The following is a 25,170-nucleotide window of genomic DNA, read 5'->3' as shown; positions in this document are numbered from 1 at the left end:
GAGATGAATCATAGATCAGAAGAGACCCTAGTTTGTGGGTCAAAAGAAAAAAATTGCATATTTTTAGAAAAAGTGACCATGATTAACTTGCAGACTACTAATTTCCTATCTGTTGCTAAAGTCAGTTTAAAAACTCTGTCTTCAAAAAAATCATAATAAATGAGCATTAGACATACAGCAAGTATAAACTTTAGAATGGTGTAGGAAACCAGAGAATTTTAAAAGTATGCAGGGATCAACAGAAAGACAAAATCCTGAAAAGCAGGACATGAAGAAATGAAAAGGAAGTTCTCAAATAACACACTTCAGATGAATTGGTGATGGAACTGTTTATCTAAACTCTTCTCTTTGTTCAAGTGTCTTAAGGAAAGCCAAAACATAATGCTGAAATTTGCAGCCATTATTGCTGAGCTTACTGCTGTCTATAAACTCAACAATATCACTTCACCAGAAGGGTATATGAAAAATATATCCATTTTATGTTTAAAACTGCATTTCCTGCATATCCTCTAGATTACATGTTGGCTATAACTAAGACAATCTGCTAAAAATCAGACTTGAGTACAGGAGTATAACCAGGCATACTGCATAGAGCCAAAATCTGTCATTTCCACAGATGGGACCTTAAAAAACAAAATAACCCCAAAAGTTCAGAATGCAGGCAATCATGGTGACATATATGACCCCCAACACTACAAGTCTTATTTCTGGCTAGATAAATTGCACTGTTAAAAAAGTTATTGTACGCACTTAAAACTAATAAGAAAGACACCCATAATACCTCAATTACCTTGAGTTTGGCCGATGAGCATGTCCATTGGTGTCTATGCCCAGCAAATGCAGGAACAGCACCACTTTCTCTTCATTCAATGCAGAGAACAATGTTTGATTACTTCTGGAAGAATTAAAGAAGCTCTGTATGGAATAAGCCATTAATATATTAATCTGAGTAAAATGGAAAAAGATAAGCAGCTTATTAAAACTAAAACACTGTTGTTTCCATGTCAAAATACTAGTAAGATTGGAGTTTAGAAAGAAGAAAAATAATAACTTCTTAGTTTTCTGCTTGGAGGAAAACTACTATCAGTATGGTCAGTAAAAATTTCAGCTTATCTAAGACAACATTTAAGTTGAGGTGTTCTTTTGTTGTTCAGGGAACTTTTTTTCTTGGGTTTTTATTTGTTGGTTTGTTTTGATTTTGTTTGGGGTTTTTTTGAGTTTGCACAGGAAGAAATACATCATCCCTTCTTTGCATCCTGTATAAACAAACTGATGAACCACTCCCAAGTACCGCTTATGGCTCTACATTTCTACTGATTTACTAAATTTAAACTGGAAGCAAAGGTCTCAAATACTCTTGCTTTGGAAGCAGGTTCTGCAGGACTGAGATACCAAGCTACAATTTGTTTGCAGAAACTAAAGTAAAACTGAACAAAACATGACATGTTTTGTAAATATATGAACTACAGAACATACATCTGCCTTGCACATGTCCTACTTAAGCATCCCTGAGGCAGATGCCAGGGGAGGATTTTCCCCTTGGATTGAATGAGTCTTGACATGGCTATTCTGTGTTAGACCACACTGCAGCAATGTAAAATGCAAGCAAACAGCTATTCCAGCATCAGCTCCTTAGTAAGAGCACTGCCCAAGGAAACAAAGTTGGGTAGGGTTTTAGTTGAAAGAGCATCTAGATAACCCTTCAGTACACTAACATAAGTGAGAGTGTCTTTGAACTTCATGCAAGAGTCCAGGGAAAATGCTAGTAGAGGCAATGAACCATTTCTGCCACCAAAGGACAGGGCAGTCCACCACACAGCTGGGAAAGTGATGGAGCTCTTAAAACCTAAAGTTCCTACCTTGTGTAAACAAAAGTCACTGTACCCAAAGGAAGACCAAAGTGGCAGTGAGAGTATCACAGTGAGCTATGCCAGGAAACCAGGGCAGTATGCAATTCCACTTTTCTAACTCCCTGAACACACACAAGCTGCATGGACTAGTATTTGCATGCTCTCAGCCTCAGTTCTTGTCCAAACAAAATCATGACCAAAGTCCAGAGATATTTTAAATAAAGATACAAGAACAAAATCCAATAACACTAAATAGCACTATAATTATTTTTAAGGAGATTTTCATTTCCCACAGAGATCCGTCCACCTGCACATATTTGACCACACACTGAAGAAGCTTTCCAGAGCATACCACTAATTTGCAGGATACAATAAAACTCTGTTTTCTTAATTTTAATGAAATAAAAGGAAATAGCATATCAAAACAGACAAACAGGAAACTCCCAAAATTAAATCCTAAAATGTATATTAGAAGCCCCATATTTTTCTATCACAGGATGATTAAGTAACAGAAACCATTCAGCGGAAGGCAGGGCCTGAGCTTCTCCTCTCCCAGCAGACAAGTCCCCATGACATACCAAAAGCATCCCATTTTCCCAGTCCCAGCCACCTGGTAAGCCAGAGCAGCAGCAGCCAGAAGACATTGCCTAAACTCTGGCTAATTACGAACAAGAATACAAAAGATGAATGCAATCTAAGAGGTGATGGCTTTTCCCAGAGCAAATAGCAAACTTTATCCCACAAAACTTTTAAAAAAAATGGTTTACTGAAAAAACCCAAAAAACAACAAGAAGTTCACCACGAGGAGTGATGGGTGATAAAGGTGGTGAGTTGGCAAGCAGGATACCAAACACACTAAGGGCAAAAATCACTTCACTTTGCTCTGGACATTGCTGAACTGTTTGTCCAGAAGTACCCTTGCACCTCCTCATAGCCGGCTAAAGGCCTCTTCTTTTTGGTACTCAGCGTTCACAAAACTTGAGTCCTACCTCTACTCAAAACTAGTTTCCAACCCATCACTGTATTTTAACCATATCTTCCTGTCTCACTCTTTTTTGTTTCCCTTTTATTTCCTCTATTCAGTAATATTACCTGCATTGTATGTGTAAGCTGAATCTCACCAAGAAGTTTCAGGGACAGCAGCAAACAACTAAGAGGCCGACAACACTTAGTTTTCCCAGTCTCAGTAAAAAGCAGCTAAGGAGACGTCCCATTGCTGGACAGAACCATCTACTGTGAGAGTGAAGGGAATCTTAATCTTGTGATTGAGCCAGACTAATCAGAGGGCCTCAGAGATGAGACAAGGGGAAAGTCACAATTTGGAATGTGCAAAATTTGTAAGACAAAGAGACTTTTAAAAGTTATTTTGTAAACCATAACTTAGGCCAGATACTGGAACAGTTGGTTAAAAGGCTTGTCCTTGAAGATGCTCAAAACTTGACTGGACAAGGCCTGAGCAGGCTGCTCTAACTGAACCTCCTGCGTGCAGAGAGCTGGACTTCAAGACCACTACAGCTTCCTTCCAGCCTTCTTTTTAAATGATTCTGGCAACTTTGGTCTGATTTTCTGGCGACTAACAACAAAATAATGCACCGGTCACAACTGATAGGCAGCTTAATGGGATGAGCAATAAGTTCCTCATAAGAACATTTACAGCAAGCTGTGAACTTAATTATTACGTGATACTAATTAAACTACTACAACAGAATTTTAGTTATAACTATGTGAAATCTTGATCCAATCATCTCCCTCCTCAGGTGGGAGAAAGCAAAGAAGAAATAAAGACTACTTAGAAGGTCTAAAAAATTATTTACAGATGTCTGAAGAAAAGATGAACTTTAAAATGTTAAACATCTAAGTAGTTGGAGACCTTTTGTTCCCTCAAACAGAGTCTTCCAAGGAAGCATGACTCTCTAGTAGAGCTGATAAACTGCTGTTGACTGTATGTACAAGCAGAGAGAACAAACAAACCTCTTCCTTCCACAAAGCTCCTTAGTGCATAATCTAGGACAACTTAATTTAATTGGCTGATTAAAGCTGTGCACACTGATTGGTGCTGATGGGAGAGTTCAAGTAGTTATGCCAGTTTTCAGATGTAAAACAAAAGGACAAAGGCAGGCTAAACATATATGCCAGGTTTAGATCTGTTGAGCATGATCATGCACAAGACACTAACACATTTAAAATAAATCATAAAACCATTGTACTGCAAATTAGAGCAGAGCTATCTGTATTGAAATCCACCAGCACAAATAAACATCCGGTCCCAGCACTGTCTGCAGAGCTTCAAAGTTTAATATAATTCAGTTCTGGACTCTGGCCACCACCCTGCACAGAAGGGACAGTCTGAAGGCTTAGATGGCCTTTGTCCAGCAGAAAGGGGAAAAAGGAAGAACAGAGTACTGTGTTCAAAATAAGAAAAGAATAAAGGAAAAAAAACCACAATCTTTTGCCACCTGTATATATATGTCCTTTTCAGTGAGAAGACATTAACTGAGTATCTTGTGCACATCCTACCCTTTGATCACAATAAATTGTTCTTAGGCCACTATTGGAACTCCTCTCCAGGACTGAGTTTCTGGAATTTTAAACTTTTGACCTCCCCCAAAAAGAGTTAAATCTTCCAAAACTATTTTCCACTAAATATTTAAAAAAACTCAGAAATGCATCAAGAAGGATTTTTTTTTCCCATTACTTAATCCAGACTCCCAGTATTTTGCTCCTTAGTTTCTTACCACAGACTCAAACTATGATTTAGGTAAAGTTTATTTAACTGAGAATCATTGAGCCACACCACAGTAGTTTAAACCCCATCCCTTCATTATTTTGAAAGCTTCTTAAAAAAAACCACCAAACACACAAAAAAAAAAACCCCAAACAACCCAAAACCCAGAATAAAAACCAGTCAATCAACTCCATGCCTATTTGGAACTCCAAACCACTCCCAAGTTACTACCGCACATTAAAATTGCTGAGTTTTCATGATGCTGAAGATAAAAAACCCACACAGCCTAGTCTTTCTGTCCCAAGAAAGGGTTAAAATCACCTTGTATCACAAAGAGACAGGACAAAAAATATCAAGTACCATACATTTTTCTTCCACTCATGATTTAAGCAAAGATACAAATAAAAAGTAGTCAGAGTTTCCCATCTCCTGATAAATTTACCATTAGTTAGCATTTTAAAAGAGAACAAGCAATTGCAGAGTGCCAGCACTGGCAGCCCAAACATGAGTAGCCATTTTTCATTTTATCCCCATCAATTTTTGGGGCAGAGGAAGGCACAAGTGGCCCCCACGATACTTGGGACCTGTGGGCTACACAGTAGAGAGGGAGTACACTTAGTGTCTTTTGCTTCCCAAAGAGGCAGAAATCCAGGGACTATGCTGGCCAACATATAAGTTAAATATCATATTGTTAAATACTTGAGATAAAACACAAAGAAGAAAAAAAAGTGTAGGCAAAGCAGAATTTAGATTCCAGCATACTGCCATTTCTGCTTATATGTAATCTCACTAGCACAGCTGAAAGTTGTTTGAGCTATAATAGCAGAGTGACCTCAGTTTCATTAAGCCTCAAGTTTTCACACTCCTGAAGCAACTGTTGATGTGTAATTGAAGAGATGATTAATGGAATGTGTGGCTTATGCCAGTCAATCAAGTCCTATCCATTCACAGGATGGAATTTAGATGGGCAAAATAAGTCTTAAAAATAATGGTGCTGGCTCCAAGGAAAAAGTAATCAGTAATGACATATATTTTAAACATATCATTATAGCTTGAAAGGATAAATGCCATTAGGTGTTCTGAAGCAAAAGAAAGGTAGTACCACCCTCACATAATTGTGCAGCTCCAAATTACAGCAGGGTGCAACTTTATGACAACAGCTATTCAAGTGTAACTGACAGCCTAATTTGATTTGTATTATTCACATGCATTACAACACACAACATGGCACAAGTGCACATTCAGGGAGAGGACGGCACATAGAAAAAACATCTTTTCACCTGCAAACTCAGAAAAACACTCCCTTTGAAAATTAGCAAACTATAGTGAACTTTTCCACCCTATGCCAGTGTTTAAAGCAGAACCACCCGTCACTTCCTAAAGAGATGATGATTTGGTTTATTGATATATTTTGTTTTATATTTTGTTCGATTTGATTTATGCTGATTAGCTAACACTAATGCATAGAGCCCAGAGATCTTGTGGAAAAAGTTTTAAGTCTTAAATGCAATTAACATTGTTATGAAATCCAGAAAGTAACTCACTTAATTGCTTCAGTGATACAGATTTATACACCAATGCCAACTACCAGCATTTTTTAATGCAGAACTAGTGAGCTGGCATGGAATAAGATAAATACAGGAATTAATGAATGATCAGAAATCAAGTGCCTTGGACTATTAGCGTTTACGATGACAGTGTCACAGAAAACAGTCATGAACCAGCACTGACCAAGTCAGCTGAGCAGAGCACCACATCAACAAATTCTACAGCTCCAGGGCCTGAACTACCTTTGTGTCCCACCCTGTCCCTCAAAACAAACCATGACTCCTCTGGCAGCTACAGCATAGTGTGAACCACGGCAGAAAATCAGAAGCCAGCTACATCAATCAGCCAGCTACACGGAACAATTACAGTCAGGGTACAAGCTTGACAAAAAATAAGTCAATAACATTGCCCATTTTGCTTTCATAATGAAGGCTTATCATTTCTGCCTTCATGCTGTTATGCCTGTTATAAAATCCTTAACTAATTGCATTCAAGATCTTAAAGAGTCTGTAGTACTCCAAAATGGGTTTAACATTATAGGCAAACAAAACAAAGAAAAGCCCAAGAATGTTTTTAAAGGGTACTTTTATTAGTGTTTTTTAATTAGCATTGAATGACAAATATTTCCTTTAAGCATCTATTACACTTGTCATGAAAGTTGATTCAAGAAATTTTTACTCATGCCAAGTAACAGGTCTTTCAAAACTTTCTTACTTTCTAGTCCTATGATAAAGTATTAACGTGTTCTATGACAAAGTTAACATTCCACTGTACTTTTTATAAACAGGTAGCATAAAAAGATTCTCTGCTCACCTTAACATGATCAAAAACCCATATGTCAAGCTTGGCTGCATCTTCTGCTCCAAAGTCTTCACTTTCTGCTGCATAACAAAATGTATAAACATGATCTCCAGTAGCACCTGCAAAAACAATATAAACGGCATATGAGATACAAGATTTTTTTATTTCCTCATAGTCAAAAAATACTTTCATGCATAGGAGTAGAAACCTTCCAAGAATGATGGTCCTAAAAGAAGTCAAAGAAATGTTCTCCTTATTTTAAACTTTCCTATAATTAATCCTTTTTTTGAAGCCTGGATACCATATTACCTCATTAGCTTATCAGCACCTCAGATGAATGAAAAACAATGTTATCCAGTACACTCAGGCAAGGAAACAAAATATGGAAAAACAGATAGGAGAAAACCAAATACCAGTTTAAGCAAATTAAACAGAATTTGGTTTTGAAACAAAGAATTTCACTGAGAAACTTCTAACCAAGGAAGATACATATTCATAGTCTCATTTGAAAATGTGTTTTGGGGGCAGGCTGTTTAAGAAAAATATATTCAGCTCTTGGCTTTTCAAATGAATCATACAAGACAATGCCTTATCAATGAGGTCTTTTCCACAGGAAAACATCATATGTCACATATAACAAAGACATCAGGAGGGTTACTGTCTATCAATTCTAGCTATCAAAAGCCCAGTGGACAACTTCAGGAGACAATATTCAAAGTCTGCATCTTTAAAACATGCATCCAAAACAGAAAAGGGAGAACTACTGAACTATGTTCATCACTAAGTACAACACAAGGGCCACTGATGTGCAAACACAGCATCCAGACAAGGCAAATTCATTCTCTACTCACTGTCAAGGGATCAAAGCAGAGAAGGGAGGGGGCAGGGGGAAGACAAAGACTGGGAAGAAATTAAGCTTCAGAAGTCCTGAAAAGATTTGAAGCTAGGTGAAGTTTAATTAAATAATTCAGTCAATGGCAGAGCTGTTACAGCTCAGGGGTGCCATTTATACTGTGACTATGTAAACTCCCAGAGGGGAAAATGTTCTTCAATCAGTTGATGACCACAGAGAATATATCCACTTTGCTGGATGTCATGATTATATAATGCAGCTGTGTAAGCTTCCAGGCTTGTGAATGAACTAACATGCCAGTATAAGGGAGCTGCTTAACCAAGATTATGTAGAAACCCACACAAAAGGATGCAGGTATTTCAGGCCAGGAAGATGAAAGCTGGCACAGATTTTCTGGTGCAGCTCTCCCCTGTGCCCCTGGAGATGTTACTACTACTTATAACACAGAACACTCACTGCAATTCTCAGTCCAAAAGAAAAGGAAGAAAATACTGCCAGGAATTAAAAAGTGATTTTAGGAGTTCCAATTGGTGGACAAATGAGTTCAAAAGAAGAAATAAGGCCTGTCCATCACTGCCAGGATGACTGATAGTCTAAGAGGATGGAATGCTGTAGTGCTTTTCCACAGCATCACAGAAAACTTGAGAAGTCCTTCCTTGAGAAGTGTCACACCAAAGAAGCCAAATGACAGCACATGGTTTGCAAAACAAGTGAAGGAACATTTCTACCACTTATCCATTTCTAATTTCTACCAAAGCAAAGCAAAACAATCCACCCAATCCCGCACTGCTATAAAGAGAAATAGTGGCAAAATGAAGTCATACCAGGAAAGTTTTGAAGCGCCTGCATAGTTTATAAAAAACAGTTTCTCTTTTTTTTTAAATAAAAATTATAATATGCAAAATGTAAGAAAATATTATTTTATTTCTGTTGTTTGAGGGGGCAGACAACAGTATGCCAACACTTTCCTTAAGATAATTTCAAGGTTATAATCTAAAAACCTCACAGAAAATAAGGTTAAAATCAGCATAGTGAATTTGTGTATATTAAATGAGTTTAACTATTAGAAACAAATACCTTTTAATCCTGCTCAAGATACAACGGTACTTCAGACATGTTCTCTGACTGAAACACTAATTACACAGTCATTAAAACTTTGACAAATTTACATTTCATGTATATCTATTTTGATATTTTAAAAATTCTGTGAGTGTATTTTCTTACTTCCTTACAGAACTCTCAACCATTTTCTTGAACTATTTATTTTATTACAAGAAAAGTACTTAGAGAAAACTGACAATGGCAGGAAAATAAAGGATTTTTGTATCCTTCCCAAAAAGCGACAGGTGCCACATAGCCTTTATATATCATCCAATGCAAGTGGTGAAACAGTAAAATTCTGAACATTTGGCATGACACAGAGTCCTGTGTCCTCACTAATTTGCAACACGAAAAGGAAGGGGCGCATAGCTTAATTTCTCTCTATCTCCTGCTTGGCTTTTTTGTAACAGCAAAGATAAAGAACAAACACTTAATTCCTTTCCCTTCCGTACTACAAAACTTCACCTTTGAAAGAAAGGAAACTATCTTTTTCTAACTCAAAGAAGTTAATCTGTCTTTCTACCATGAGAAACTATGATTCATTTTCTGACACAGCATCTACTTCTCAGATACATGGCTACACTTAAACTTGGTCAACTTTGGGGGATTTCACGCCCTGCCCCCCCCCAAAAGGAAGCTGCATTGTTGATACCACTAACAAGCCATACAGAGAGTATTATCCTTGCACATCTCTTCAGATAACATCAAAGCTGCTCCCAAGTCCTCTGCTTATCTTCTTATTCAAACAAAACCAGTAGAAGAACAGGGCTCTGGGAAATTCTTGAATTCCCCAAGTATCTTCCCAAGAACATATCCCTAAAAACACAAATAATCTGTGCAAGGGCAACTACCTTTCCCCTCTCCCCAGCCACCACCACACTATTTCCAAATACAAGCTGTAATCTGAGGTCATGGGAAATCATCAGGAGCTATTTTTACAGCTCATCATAAATTTATGAGGCTTAAGCAAAGAACAGAAAAGAGGGGCGTGGGGGGGGAATGTCAGGATGTGAGGGGGAAGAGACATGAGTTCAGAAAAAGTTCAAGAACCATCATGAGAAATACGATGTATCATTTTTCTAAACCAATATTACATTCCACTCCTATCCTGCCTATCCCATTTTTTCTTACTTGTCAATATCAATGCCTAGAACGGAACAGCAGCATTTGCCCTTAGCTTGTCCCCTTTTCACTCGAGCCTTTTTATTCTGAGATTATGTGAAAGGGTGTATATGCACTCATTCATCAAGGAAACAGCAATATTAAACTTGGAGAACCTTTAAACATTTGAAGTGTTGCTCAGCAATCACTGCATACTCAAATACCAGTTGCACTGGGCTAACAAAACTTTAACACACCACACACCATGGGCATAAGATCTCAGCTTCAGGAATAGTAAAAAAACATGAAGTTTTTACTTGCATACAGTTCTTCCCTTTACCTATTAATGTTCTGAGTAGAAGCAGGATAACCCACAATAAGCTACTTCTTCAGCTCTGACACTGAAAAGGCATGGCTGCAGTTCTATCTCCCAGTTCATTGGGAGCTACAGGCACAGGAAGAACAATCCCAACTCCACGCTTGCAAAACAAGAGCTTTAAGCCTCAACAAATTTAAAAATACTAGGTCCTTATAACTAAAGGTGGGCTTCCTTTAGTATACTGACAGAATTACCTAAGGCCTATTTAGATGTATGAGTAATAAATAGGGATATCCTCATTAAAAGCTTGGTTCTTTTCCTCCATCCCATCTTCATTTCACAAATTAGAAATCAAGTATAAGAAATACACAAGCTGAAAATAGTTTTTTCATCTTCTTCTCTAACACAAAAATTCAAAGTGTCTCTATTTTACTACCTGATAACTACACGTTAAAGATTCATAAAATTAAGCCTTACCTTTTGCAAACATTGGCAAAATATCTGGACTTCCCCAGCTCCAGGTATATTTACTTTCATTGAAAACAGAGTCAAATTCCACTGGATTCTCCTTCCATCCTGTTAAACAAACACAGCTGCATTTAAATGGCATTGCCAGAAGATCTCATTGACCGCCAAAATTGATAGTCCATGCAAAATGTTGTGGGTTTTTTTTTTAAAAACCCCACAACATACTATTTCACAATGAACTCCAATTTGCAAACCTTGATTTTAATTCCATTTCAACATCTATTATAATTAGTCTCCCGTTCATTAATAAGCGAACTGAAAACCTAGGCAAATCTCATTATGCAGGGTTTCAAACAGGCAAAGCACACAGCTGGTTTACCTTCTAAACAACTAAAATTTTCCTGAATTCTGCATCTCCTGTTGTCTGAACTCAGCTTTTGGCATTTCAGGCAATAAGCTGCACACTTATATTTCCAGCAGTGATGTTGCACTTCCTCACAATAAAACCTTCAAGATTTTCTGTTTTCATGAAAAGGCAATTGACAGAAATAAAGAGATGTTCTTAACCAGGTATTCCTGCCAATCCTGCATTTGTAGTGGTTGTCAGAAGGAAGAATCTTTTCATTAGCAACATTGACAAGACCAAGTAATTCCCCTCACCTCTCCTAACCAACACCAACACACATAACTAGTGCTCAGGCCTGGAAGCCTGGGGAAAGGCAGAGGAGCACACACAAGACCAAGTCAGAAATGCAAAGAGTTGTTCTGCATAATTAAGCCCCAAACACTCAGTAACAGCACTGGACAAAACACATGCTTGGGGCTTTTGCTTTATTTTGCTCCTAGTTCTCCAACTCAAGCTAGCAATGGTTCAGCTGAGACACTGCAGTTCATTTCTTCTTTGCAACACCAATGCAGCCATCTCTTATTACATCCCAAGTGATAATTGAAAAACTCTGTTACATGAAGAGGTGAGGCTGTTAGACACTTCTGCTTTTAGGCTCAGGGTGCTAAATTCAACCATGCTACAAAATATTAATTTATGTAAGGTGTTTTCTAGCTATATTAAGAGTGGGAAACCCATCCAAAATTATTATTTTCCATATCATCTTGGCATATAAACCACAATGCAGGTATTTATCAATAATCCTCTAGAAGCCTAGCACGTCACTGAAACACTTTATTTTGGAGGCCAACGTTCAAAGCTTTAGGACAAGCCTACCTTTAGCTACTGCACTGACATCTTCATAAAATCCAGCTATAAGTGCAACGTGCCCCGGCCTGGATTCTGTGGGGACCCGGGTGTGAGAGATTCCCCAGCTGCCATTATTCTCCAGAATACCCCTAAAAACAGGATACAAGGCAGTTAATGCTCATGACTTGTTGAAGTACAACAAATTGTAGATAAAAAGAGTGACAGCTAGAAGTGAGGCAGGAAATGCAAAAAACTCCCAAACCCAAACTAAAACAGGTTTTCACTACCACCTGCTGTGCAGTAAAACAAGCAGAACATTAACCTGCAAGTAGCTCTATATTATAACACCCCACAGAGCACATTACTATTGTGGCCCATCAGCACTGCAAACAGATGACTTTAGCTGGTGTTCCAATACACTTAAAATTAACATGCTATTTTTTTCTGCTGCTTTCCTCTTTAACTTACATTTTTTCACCAACAGATTGTTTCTGCCTGGTGTTGCTCTTCTTTGTTCTTTCCATTTAGCCTGAAAGTGTCTAGTTCAATCTTATCTTACTCTTTAAACACACTCAATATAATTAGCTCTTGTGACCATGTCTGCCTTTATCTGTGCTGAATCTTGGAAACCAACACTAAGAAAATTCAAACCCCACATAAATCTAAGGTGCAAATAATCTTGGCAACAAGAAGAAAATTTAAGTAAACCTTGTATCTTTTGCAATTACACCGAAGTGAAGGGGAATACCTTCTCACCATATACACAGAAATATATCAAGTGTCAAGGGTTTATGCACATACAATAAATAGTTACAACAGATAAAAAGCAAAGAAAACATAGGACAAAGCCCAAGCATAAGAAACTGCCTCATAAACTATTCTTGTCTGCTGAAGATCCGAACAGCCAGAGCCTGTCAGGAAGCAAGAGGTGAGTGTTACCATATGCTGTTTTCTTGTCTCCATCTTCTGGAAGAAGAGAAAGATTCACTGCTCACTGTCAGAGCAAGGGGAGAAAGAAAACAAAACACAACAGGACCTACCTTATAGGGATTTCCCTTATAGGGAAAAAACAGCAGAATCTTCTGAATAAATTCAAAGCAGTTTTTAACAGTCATGTTACCAGGAAATTATAATTTTGTCATTCATTATATGAGCTACCAAATTCAGTATGGTTTTATCACATGTGTTTTAGCCCAAGTGAATTCTAAGTTCATGCTTTTAAACAACCTAAAATTTCAGGCTTGACTCTAAGCTTGCAGCATTCACAATTTATTGGGGTTTTTAAAACCCATCTTAGACCCAACATTCTCAGAGTCACTTGAAAGCTCACAGAACTACTTGGAATAGCCCAAATATTACAGTGACATTCTAACATGTTATTCCTAGTTCTCATCTCAGCTAGGAGTTAATGCAAGTTGTACTGTAAAAAGCACTAATTTGAAGAAAGGATTTATGTATTAGTTAAAGTTCTCATAAAGACTGATCAGGATGTATTACACTAACATTCATAAAGATTTATAATAAATACAAAATTCTTGCAGCTCTCCTCATAATTCATTGTAACAACAGGTAGGAAATTGTTTTAATTAGAATTAATTTCTATTGAATTGGAAACTAATTCTTTACCTTTGCATTTCTGGGGCTGTTTTCAACAATAGGATGACTTCAGGATCTGAAGTCAACAATAACACATACCAGGCAGAAATAATATAGCCAGATATTGTCATTTACCTACTTAGAATTCATTTGAATTATGTGAATGACTAAAAAAAAATAATTTCCATGACAGTATAAACATTAGCTACCCATAATAACTACGATGAATATTAATATGATATAGTAATATGGCTGCAACATGACAGGCAAGGAAGAAAATATCTTCCCTGAAATCACCATCACAGCAATTCAGACCACTTAACTAGGCCTCACAGCTATCACAACACTTCCAAAAACTGGATTTTTCAAGAATATTGTAAAAGACCAGGTACTTGGTATACATATATTATTCAACAATCTGCTTCAAGCCTAATGCATATTTATTTTTAATTCCACATACCTACTAAAACTTTTTGCTTCTTTTAATAGCACAGTGCTACAAGAATGGTTCTTGCTCATTTAAATATAATTTTTCCTCATTAACAATGTAGTAGTTCCCCAAGTATTCCACTTGGAAAAGACAAGTAACCTGGCTGTTACATTGCCCACTACTATAAAGTGGGGGAGGGACTGAACACTTGTAACTTAGGAATGAACACAGAAAAGAGTAAAGTGTATATTAAATTGCATATACTTTGAGTTAATATTATTGAAAAAGGAATATTCAGGCAGCAAAAAATTGGCAGAATCAAAAAAATAAACACTTCCAGAAACTAACACCTGATCTTGTCATCCAGTTTACAAAATCAGCTTATGGAAGTTGTGTAGTTCAAAGGTTCAGGGACAAAACACTGAGCCTGTTGCTTCAAAATTGTGGTAGCTCATGCAGTAGATCTGAAGATATGCTCTGGGCTGCCTGACCCTCCACATTTCAGAAGGCACAACATGCTGCATGTTTTTTCTGTTCATCATCTCTTACATATACACTCTCACACATATATCTACTTCTATGCAGAATGAGAGATGAGAGAATTACAGATGCACTTCACACTCTACTGGCATTTTCTTCCACTGAGTAATGTACCTGCATCTTTGCCTGTTACAAGGCAGCTCTTCCCTCCCATTCACCCATGTCCTTTCACCACAGGTGACAATGCTTTACTTCTACAAACTTCGAAATAGAAAGTCCCTAACTCCACAAACAAGTTAAAGCAGAGACAGCAAAAGTGCCAATTTTCCATCAGTAAACAAGCTAATACATAGTTTAACTCTCTTCTAGATAGGAATGATAATGCTGAATGGCTGAAACTTAAAAACTCAAATAACTTTGTGAAAAAAATACTGATTATAACTCTGTCTTGGCCACTACTCACCACTTCTAGTGATGGGGCTATTGCAGCACTCACACCTTGATGGTCTCGGTTGCTGATGCAAAAGACCAACAGTATTACTGCTAAGAAAAGAAACTGCTCTGAACTAAGTGTGAAGTTGACATGCTAAACTCACACTGATGTGGCAGACACCTGCCAGCAGCAGACAGCACCTTACAGAAACTGTAACAGCAGCAGAAGCAGGTACGAGTAAGCCCCTATGGGCTGGCAAGCACTGTAGCAAGGACTCCTCACATTTTTGTACTACTTTTGCAGTAGTGGACTGCAAAAGCCCTGAGAGCTTCAGATGACTGATTATTTGGGTTTGCTCTAACAGTCAAGCCAGACCAATGCTATCAAACAAAAGTATTCTTATTTAATACTGTCTTTTTTTTTCAGTCAAGGAAATTAATTGTCTTATGATCAAATAATTATCTTAATATAAGGAAACAGGGAAAGTTAATGAAAATTAGTTCTAAGCACACGAGGATATGACTTTAAACATTTCTTGGCAGAATTACTTTTTCACAGCCTTAAACTAAATCACAGCAATTAGACACACTGTAGAGAGTACAAGGGAGGCAGCAGGGTCACACATGCAGGAAGAGTGGAACAAAGAGGAAGTGGCAGCCTGCTGTTAGATACAATCAAGACATCTCTTTTAATCACTCCTTAAAAAGTTTCATCAGCAGCTTAGAATTAGAAGACAAGCACGTTAATGAACTGCTGCTCTTAAACTGAGCATCTAGTAAGCAGTTTAAATTAGAGACTGCCAGGCTTCAGAACTGATACCATGCTGATGAGGACTGAGAAAGTTCACACCCCTCTCAGTTACTGGATATCTGTGGTGTTCAGGGGACAGTATGGACTCAATTTACACTGTCCCTGTTTTAGCAGCTTTCCTGACAAGGCACACCAACCCAAACTCATCCATTCCTGCAGAGTGTAACACTGCAAAGTTTGTTATGTTGAAGGCAGAGGGAAGGCAGTACTCAAGCAACCACAATTGTTGTTCTTCTTGCTCTCTTTTCAACATTGCCTAGAGCTGCCTCCAGGAGCAAAACCTTGTGGCTCGGGAGAGTTTGGGACTCACCGCAGGTAAGGTGCCCGGGGTGTGCCACTGCTGTCCAGCTCATACAGAGAATCTGCCCGCAGGCCATCGGCAACAAAAAGTACAAGACGTTTTGCTGGAGGTGGCAGTGGAGTCTGCTGAGGAGTCATTCCATGGACAAGGGGAGAGCTGAAGTAGATGTCAAAAATGGAGACCAAGAACACGCAATGCACAAGGAGCCCCGCAAGTATGAAGATTGGTATATCCATGGCAGCAGCCAGCTGGTAAAGGCAAAGTCCAACACTAAGAGAGAGAGAGAGAGAGAGAGAGAGAGAGAAAAAGTGAGGCAGATGAGACTTATCAGATCAATTTTTATTTCATTTGTTATGGAATGGGAGTACAACAATCACAGTCGTCGCCAGAATCGAGAATCCATAATCAATTTCTGCTTCCAACAAGCTTTTTCCCCCAGAAGTTCTGGTGAGAGTCACTGCATGACTAACTCAGACTTTCAGATAAACCATTATGTCTCAGCAACTCATCTCTGGTGTTTAGGGGTTTATTAGATGGCTTCAAAAGATCACTGAATCAAGCCAGTCTGTTTTGTGAGCTACATCAGTGACAGAAGACTCAGACAATGCAGTGTCCCCATGAACATACTACCCTCTACTGGCTGGCTGCAGGACAGAGTTGAAGTCTGTTCAGGCAAATGCAAACCAGACAGCTAGAGAAAGCCATCCTATAACAAACATCCACCCAACATTGCTTTTTTTCCCTCCAAGTTTGCCATCAAATCTGGGCTCATTATACTCTGCCTAGAAACTGAAACCTTTTAAAAGAACAAAGATGCTGTGCTGAGCTCAGAATACTATTCCTCTTCTAAAACAAGTGACAAAAGCACAGCAGCTAAAGAATTATGTTTGAGGAATTACATTCCCTTTTTGAATGTTTTTTTTCCTGCCCTGTCATCCTCTGATGCCATGTTAGAGACACAAATATGCTTAGTAACAGGTATGCTGGAAAATGTCTGTGTTTGCCAAGTGTGCTGTGGGGTTCATGTGATGCCTTCTGGAGGTAAGTATGAATATGGGCCAAGATAAGTGTGAGACCTGAGCCTGAATGAGGCTGAATTCTGACAAAGGACTATTAGTGCTGTCCAAGCTGCTAACTTAGTTACTTAAATATTAGCTAATTATCTGCCTTAACCAAACAACACCTCCATTCACCAATTTAGAAACAGATGTTCCTAACAGCCTGGAAGGTTCAGACTACCTATGTAAATACACACATCTCTTTAAAAGAAACTGTTTGTTTAAGAATCTAGTTAGTGATTCTAAATGACAATATATATATTAAGTTTACCTGGCTACGTTCAGAATTCCAGTAGCTGAACAGACACAGGCAGCTACCATATGGTATATCTACCACTCTTATCAAGTAAGTATAAAAGGCTTTACTACCACATAACCTTAACTCTGATTAAAACTCTGAAAGATGTTGTTATTTAAAACAAAAAACTTAAAGGAAAAAAAAGGAAAACCAGAGGAAAAAAAAGAAACACACTAAAAAATATTTGAAAGATAATACGTAATATTACTTACTAACCCAAAGAAAATTCAGATCTGCATGCAACTTAGCCATAACTTCCAATTCCATCCATTTTCCTTACTGAAACACAGACACAACAACTCCAACTAATCTGAAACATTACTATAGCAATTTCTCATTTTAGATATTCAGAGAGAAAACCACATTAAAAAACTGAGATAACAAAATATAACATTTCAAAGAGAAATGTAGCAGTCACATTTAAATGAACAAACAAAAACTTTTTGTTAATCGGGAACTTACCCGCTTTTATGTCTTGAAGCAAGACTCCAAGAGACTTAGAATATCTGTAAGTATCAGTTTGTTTATGTTTTATTTTTAAGTATTCAGGGTTCCTGCATCAATTTGAATACATGAAATCACAATCACAGAAATACCACTAAGTTCAGTGTCAGAGCTCATTTTATTCAGTTTTATTTTCCACAGGGCTTTTCCTTTTGATGCAGTTGTGCTTGATAAGAGAAATCAAAATACTCATGCCTTAAACCGATGAGACTAAACACCCTACTAAACAAAGCAGTTACTTCTATCAGATACTTGTTGCATGCTTCCAATGCTACAATTGTATAGCTTAACATATTCTAAATTCTACTAATTAAAGCATTAGTAACCTAATCTGTTTTCTGCACTAGCTAATTCTCTTTGCTTTAACTCTCCCCAGGCCTCACTCAATCCTTGCTCACAGAAAAAAAAGAGTTCAATCAACACAATTCAAATGTAATGCTTAGACTGTAGTATCTATAGAATTAATAAGGAAAAAAAAAAGATACTTATTTTTGCAAACACAGTTTTACTACATCATTGTGACACAACATTGTGCAAAGTATTCTGTCCTCAAGTGTACGAATACTTTCCCACAGGTACAGAGGCTTTGGAAAGTTCCTAATTGCACTCAGCTGAATGCAAAGTTCTCTATAGAGCCTGGTGTTTGACTGTTCAAGACAGAAAGTTCCAAAGGCATGGAAATAACAAGGATAACAATTTCAATAACAATTTCTTCCTCACAAGTAAAAAATAACCAGGATAAAAAGAAAAAGTGGATTAAGCACAACCTTATAAGAAAAACCAAAAGCCACAGCCCGTTGAGAGAAGAAAAATAGAAATGTATTAAACACACACACTTTTGAGGATGAGGAGCCATATCTAAGTATTTATGACTGGTGCCAAAACATCTCTGCCCTCAGGTGCCTGGCCATCCAAAATGCGAATAAACAAACTGTCACTTGAAAATATATCTTCCATCTTTCTGTCAAAGAAAACCTAAGCCAAGGATATCTCAATATTTTTGTGTGATATTTTCTCAGGCAATACCTCAGCAAGTGATTTAGTGCCATACCTTCCACAGTCCTTATTTTCACCGGGCAAAACACAAGCTTTATTCTAATTCTGGCTGCATTACTCTACTTTATTCTCTTAAGTAATTGCCTATCACACCAAGAGAAAAGAAAGACACTCTGAGTCTTGCAGGTAAGAGAAGCACATTGCAACTTATTTGCCACCTGCCTTTTCTTGCTGTCCACCCAAACACACCACTTGCTACAACAGAATCCTGGAATCCTAATACAGCTCAGACAACCAAATCACCTCCTCTATAGACTCAGCCCAACTAGTAAGCTATTTATCAGACTCCAATCTATTCCTTTCTACATTTTTCCCCTTCTGTCACCATCTACCAAACCAAATACAGAGACAATAATACTGTCCAATCCCCACTATGTCAGACGTTAAACTATTCCAACAAAATAGTTTTGTTCAAACAATTTGGAGTCAAAAACACAAATCTGTAGTGGATTTTTAAACAAACAGCCTTTTCAGATCCTTAACAGGAAAGTACTAAAGATCTACTAAGCTGCTTGATGCCTGTTAAATATGAGTTGTTCACAAGAACGAAGGAAGAAAGTAGAAAATTAGCAGTGCCCTGGTGATGCCGAGGGCTCCAGGAGACTTCAGTTTCTCACTTCACTGGATATTGTACACAAGCAAAGCAGAGTGAGACGACGCAGGAGAGCAATTGATCTGAGAGACAGCAAGGCAGAACCAGCAGACACCTTTCTAAAAGTCTAGAAGATTAAAGAAAGGAAAGCAACAAGGATCTGCAATTAATTACTTTGGAAAAGTACTTTGGAATAAAGTGATACACGCATATTAGAGAAGGGTTTTTTGGTGGTTCTCTCCCCTCACTCTGAATTCTCAGGGAGAAAGTTAAGCTCCCAGCTGGTGGCAGATGGGATGAAGAGACCCTTTCTTCCTTTGTACTCACACCTATCGAAACAACACCAAAAATCCTGCTGTTAGCAACAAGTTCCTCACCAACTGCTGTGTCAGTGCAAAGACTAAGTCACCCAGACTGTGACAGTGGCAGAGGAAAAAGACAGCTGCAATGAGCTACCCAAGCCCAACACTTCTTCACATGAGCATTTCCCTCTCCTCAAGTTCATCTGTAATTTGCTGACAAATTTTTTTTTTAAACCTTCTTTTTGACTCATGCCATAGAAGCTACCTCCACAGCACAAGGCTGGATCAGGTCTCTTAACAATTAACAGGAAGGTTGACATAATTTAATGCAGCATTCATTCTCCCAAAGTATTCTACATCTAAGATGCATTCCCTCTGAAGTTATAATCTCTCAGCATCATTTATAAGGCAAAGAAAACCCTACTTGTATTGTAACACAATATAGTTCTTCAAAAGAAATGTAACATTTCCCTTTTATACTTTTCTTTCTCCAAATATGCAATAAAACATATGCAAAACACTGCATGGAACATGCCCCACTGGCAGGAATATTTTCTTAAGGACAATGAAGTGTCAAAAGAAAGGAGCTAAAGGTACATTAGTCATTTCTTTTAGAGGGACCATGCTTCACTAATACTGTCAAGTCTGTTGATTAAGATAAAGAAAATCAATTGGAAATGCATTTTCAATAAGCATCAATGGCCTTGGTAAGTATCTTTCACAGAAAAAAGAAACAGACAAGAATGTCTGCTGTGCTTCTGGCTGACTAATATTTTTCAACTAAACAGTGTTGTGTATTTTGTAATTTAACTGTCAAAGTGGTGACTGTACAATTTGTCAGTACACAAAAAATGATCCTTAGGGTTGAGGAGCAAATGGAAGTTGGGTGGTCTGACAGTACATTGCATGGTAAGGCAGCTATACAACATCTAAAATGGTGTTAGCAGTCCCTACCCTATTATTTTACTAATTCAGATTTTTGAAGAGTTACACTAGTAAGGAAATGCACTCAAGTCATTCCTGCTGTCACAGCCCATACACCTACTGACCGCACAAGGCTGTAATTTATATAAAACCGTACAAGACATTGACTGTAATTTATACAAGAGACTTAACAGCCAATTCTGAGTAACTCTCATATCTTCACATACTACTTCAATATAGGAAACCCCAAATCCTCATCTTGACTTCATTGTGTAAACATACTATGAAGTGGGAAAATGATGAGGTCCCTTTTCCTCTTTCCCAAATTTTCATTTTCTTTCTCTACTGAAGCATAACATGCTCTGACAGACAATGAAACTGCAACTACAGTGTTTCCACCTGCTCTGGCACCGAAGTGGCTTTTGTAATTCAAACCATCTGTTTAAAATTATTTTATGTTCAACATCTTCACTGAGCATTTCAGGGATTATAATAACAAATGACAACTGTTTTAAATTTTAAATGTGGTTCAGTAAAGCACATCCAAACTGGAGGCAAAGAGCTCAAAGAATATTTTATTTTCTTTTTAACATCACTTAATAATCAAAATTACTCTGCCTGCCTAGAAAAGTCTCTTTTGCCACAATTTTTCAGGGAGAAATTTGACTGTGGCCTGAGAAGCACCAATGAAATCTCAAGTGTCCCAATACTTGAACATACTGCAAATCAGTTATCCCAGTGTCAGCCTACACAATTTTCTCTGAATTATCACTAAACATGGGAAAGCATATCCATAAGTCTTCCAGGCAAAAAAAAAAAAAAACAAGACCAAACAAAAGCAAAACACACCTGAGAACAAAACTGACAATGGGACAGCAGTGATAAAGATAACAAGAACACTTTTAAAAGAAAAAATAACTCCTTTGAGGCATGAAAGAGAAAACAAGAGCACCACCCTTTGGTGGTGTTTGCCAAGAAGAGGCAAAACAGTTTTGAAATTCAGCATTACATCTGCTCAGTATGCAGGCAGATAGAAATTCTGAACTCAGAAAAAACAAAACCCAACAGCAAGAGACCCTGAGTGGTCTTCTTGTGAATTATTTCACTGGGTAACAGCACTTGGGGGGACCTATGCCTGTTCTCGGGAGCTACCTGCAAATCCTCTTGCATATTTCTTGATTTCCAAGCCATTCACAATACTCTACCAGGAAGTCTTCTTCAAGCACCACTGTTTTACAGTTTAACACCATATTTTCATCTCAATATGGACTGTTTAATTCTTTTTTGTGCTACCAAAAGTAGCAGATTCCCTCAGACTTCTGCATTCTTGAACAAAACACAAGGGTTTTTTTTCCTGTCACTGTTTTTTCTTAACCTGCTTGGAGATTTTGTAGACAGATTCTTCATATTAAAAGTTTTATGGGACACTTTTGGGGAAGAACATCAGCCTGACAATGTCTAACAAAACACATCCCACCAGTTTTCACAGGTCAGGGTCAAGGGACAAGTGGCACTTAAGAGAACACAAGCACATGACAGACAGCTTGCCACAGCAGTCTTCTGTCTTATTGGAGCCTACCTAACAAACTAAGGCTGAAGGCCCCCTGAAGTATTTTTAAAGCCATTTGCAATAAAACTGTGCAATAAAGCACAAATACCAATACAAGCATGACAGTTCTGCCCTTTAGCAACAAAAGGGGCAAGGATCATACTTTAAAGTCATACAACTAATATCAACGTAGAACACAGAGGCAAGAGGATGGGAAAAAAACCCCAAACTTTCAGCTGCACTCTTCTGCATACTAGGTTACAAATGTATTATTTATACACACAGAGGAAAAAGCACCCTTTGACAAAAAAACCCAAAACAAACTGTGCTTGAAGTATGTCCTACAGAAGCTAGTATGAATAAGGAAGCTTTAAAAAAGCTGGCAGAAGTTGTTTCTCTTTTATTAAGTCACATTTGCTTACTGATAGCGAACATTACAAATAAACAAGAATTACATCAAATAGTAACGAGCACATCTGTTGAATCTTATACATGAGCCTCTGAATGCAAATTTACCGATAGCTTCAGCTCGAGGGAAGCAGGGGCTGCTGCTCTCCCACAGCCGGGCGCTCTCCAGGGTCCTGCATCGCTCTCGGCACCGCGGCACACCCAGAAGCTGGCAAATCCCACCCTGCACACAGCCTGGCGGCAAGTACTGCTTCCTCATAAACAAATATGCAAAAGAGGGGGGGGGAGAAAAACCCCAATTTCTTCAGTTATCAAGCAAAACAAGCTTTTAAAAAGAATTGCAATGGTCAAGTTGTAAAGTGTAGAAAAATGCTAAAAAGAATGGATTATATATTCCCTTTAAAAGAGCATCAAGTAGTAATGTAAGCATACACAGTATTTGTCCAAGGATACTTTGAAGTCCAGTAAGAAATCTTTATGCAAATGAAACACTTCGTCTTCAACTCTTCCTCCAGCAGCCCTATTTGCAAACTGTTCACAAAGGAAGCATTTCTCTAAGCTCCCACAGGACACAAAACTCACAGAACTTATCAATTACTGCAGCCTGAAATATTCACATCAGAACAGAGTTCTCTTTGCTCCTACATCATCCTCGACTAACCAGGTAGTTAACATTAATTAGCATCTATGATATATCAACTAGCAAACACCCTCTGCAGAAGCTCTGTGAGCTTACATTTTTTTTATGACAAAGCCAAGCCACTTTTCATTTGTATAAGGCACCTTTATTTTTCAGCTGCTGACTCACTCTAGTAATTAATAGAGACAGAACATTACTCCTGAAAACAATCAGTATTCTGCTTCTCTGCAATATGGGGAACTGCTGATTTAAAATGAAACCCCCCCCAACACTTAAACTCCTTTGGCAAATGAACAGCAAGAGAGTCACTGTAGAGAACAAAAGAGCTCAGAAAACAAACCAAAAGCTGCTAGAGAGAGACCCAGAAACCTAGAGAATACAGATGGGCAACAACTCTCTGGTTCTCATATTTGAGGTCATCTGTGTATCAGTTATTCACTTGTACCCTGCCACCTATAGAAACTTGCTTGTAACTAAAAGGATATTTTCCAAAATACTTGGGGCCAGCAAGGCAAATATATTATATCAGCTACTTTATACATAAACAGCTGTCATGGAGGTAGCAGTTAAAAGAACAAGAGGTTTTCAAAGGCACTGCAAGAAAAACCAAGCCAGTACAGCTGCAGAGAGCTGTCCTGTCCTCCTCTGCTCCTGCTCACTTATTCCCAAGCCAAATCTCTTCCTTGGGCTGGCAGAGCCATCGGTACAACTGTATAATTAAGCATTTCAGAGAACAAATTCAAATGAAAATAACCTCAAGGAAAGAAAAAATAAGCAGAAGGAAGAATAAAGAGGACTTTGCTGTAGTTTAGTTCCCGGAATTCCCAACACAAACCTCTGTGCTGGAAGCAGGACAGGATGCCATCTCCTCCTAAAAAAAGACCTAATTCAGCACGTTCAAAGCATGCCCTCAGACTCCTTGCACTTTGAAGCCTGCATCTCCCATTAGTTATAGTCAGCAGGCCATAGAAAGAAAAAATAGGGAACTCTTTTTCAAAAATGTGCAAATGCTAAATTGGAGTAACATGAAGCAGACAACAAAAGCACAGAGCAGTTTCCCTTCCCTTACCTCCACTGTCCCTCACCACGGTGAGGGCAGGGTAAGGCACCATCTGTTACCCTCTGCAAGAGCTTTCTGGACAGCTACAGTCTAGACAATACAGCCTACAGTCCATCTTCCAGGCTAGGGTGAATTCCAAGCAATTCAGTACTCAAGTGTTCGCAGTGTCATAGAATGTCACATCTTTGATTCACAACTTATATTTTCCCACTCAACCATAACAATTTTTCCTTATATAGTCATTCTCTCAAAACCATAAATATACACATAATAAAGCCTGAATAAGTTTTCTAAAATACTCCTTAGGCTCTTAGTGAGTTCGATCTCTTTTTTTGATGCTAAGCTTCCAAATATCCACCACTCACAATAACACTTCAAAACAGCAGTTTTGGAGGTAGAAAAACACAGCCAAACTTGAATTCAAAAGGATTTTTGAGGGTTGTTTTGTTTCATTCATGTCTTCATCTGATTTCACATGTCAATACCGCATTTCTGGGGAGGCTGAAAATCTTCCCAAGAGCCCCTTCACACTGCTGAACTACCTTTATTTAAAATCCCAAGTTAACAAACCCTTTCTAAAGTAAGTTCCTCTGGGTAAAGCTATGTCTGAACGTAACACACAAGTAACCACTAACTACTGATATAGGCTATTCTCATCAAAAAAACATTCCCTTGAAACTGGAATGGACAGGTAAAATTTCAGACACTAGCAGAGGTCTTTGAGTACCAACTATCAATATTATGAGTCTCAACATTTGAATTATTTGG

The 25,170-nt window shown here is 38.1% G+C and overlaps 1 protein-coding gene across 2 annotated transcripts in view; it reads right to left on the bottom strand.

The window, feature by feature from the left end:
- PIGN (phosphatidylinositol glycan anchor biosynthesis class N) overlaps positions 1 to 25,170 on the bottom strand; it is a 97,671-nt gene that overhangs the window by 69,552 nt on the left and 2,949 nt on the right. Inside the window, exons 1-6 of one of the 2 annotated variants that reach the window (XM_085052082.1) lie at positions 22,811 to 24,442; positions 16,021 to 16,281; positions 11,989 to 12,110; positions 10,776 to 10,874; positions 6,937 to 7,043; positions 791 to 915 (exon numbers count right to left, since the gene is read on the bottom strand). In XM_085052082.1, coding sequence (XP_084908208.1) covers positions 791 to 915; positions 6,937 to 7,043; positions 10,776 to 10,874; positions 11,989 to 12,110; positions 16,021 to 16,247 — 680 coding nt within the window. In that variant the 5' untranslated portion in view covers positions 16,248 to 16,281; positions 22,811 to 24,442. Of the gene's footprint in view, positions 1 to 790; positions 916 to 6,936; positions 7,044 to 10,775; positions 10,875 to 11,988; positions 12,111 to 16,020; positions 16,282 to 22,810; positions 24,443 to 25,170 lie in introns of those variants that run through there. The other variant, XM_085052081.1, reaches the window with a different exon arrangement.

This window comes from Lichenostomus cassidix, chromosome 2 (assembly GCF_008360975.1).
Source record: "Lichenostomus cassidix isolate B80296 chromosome 2, HeHo_3.0, whole genome shotgun sequence".
NCBI classification, from domain to species: Eukaryota; Metazoa; Chordata; class Aves; order Passeriformes; family Meliphagidae; genus Lichenostomus; species Lichenostomus cassidix.
This window is presented reverse-complemented; position numbering and strand designations above follow the sequence as displayed.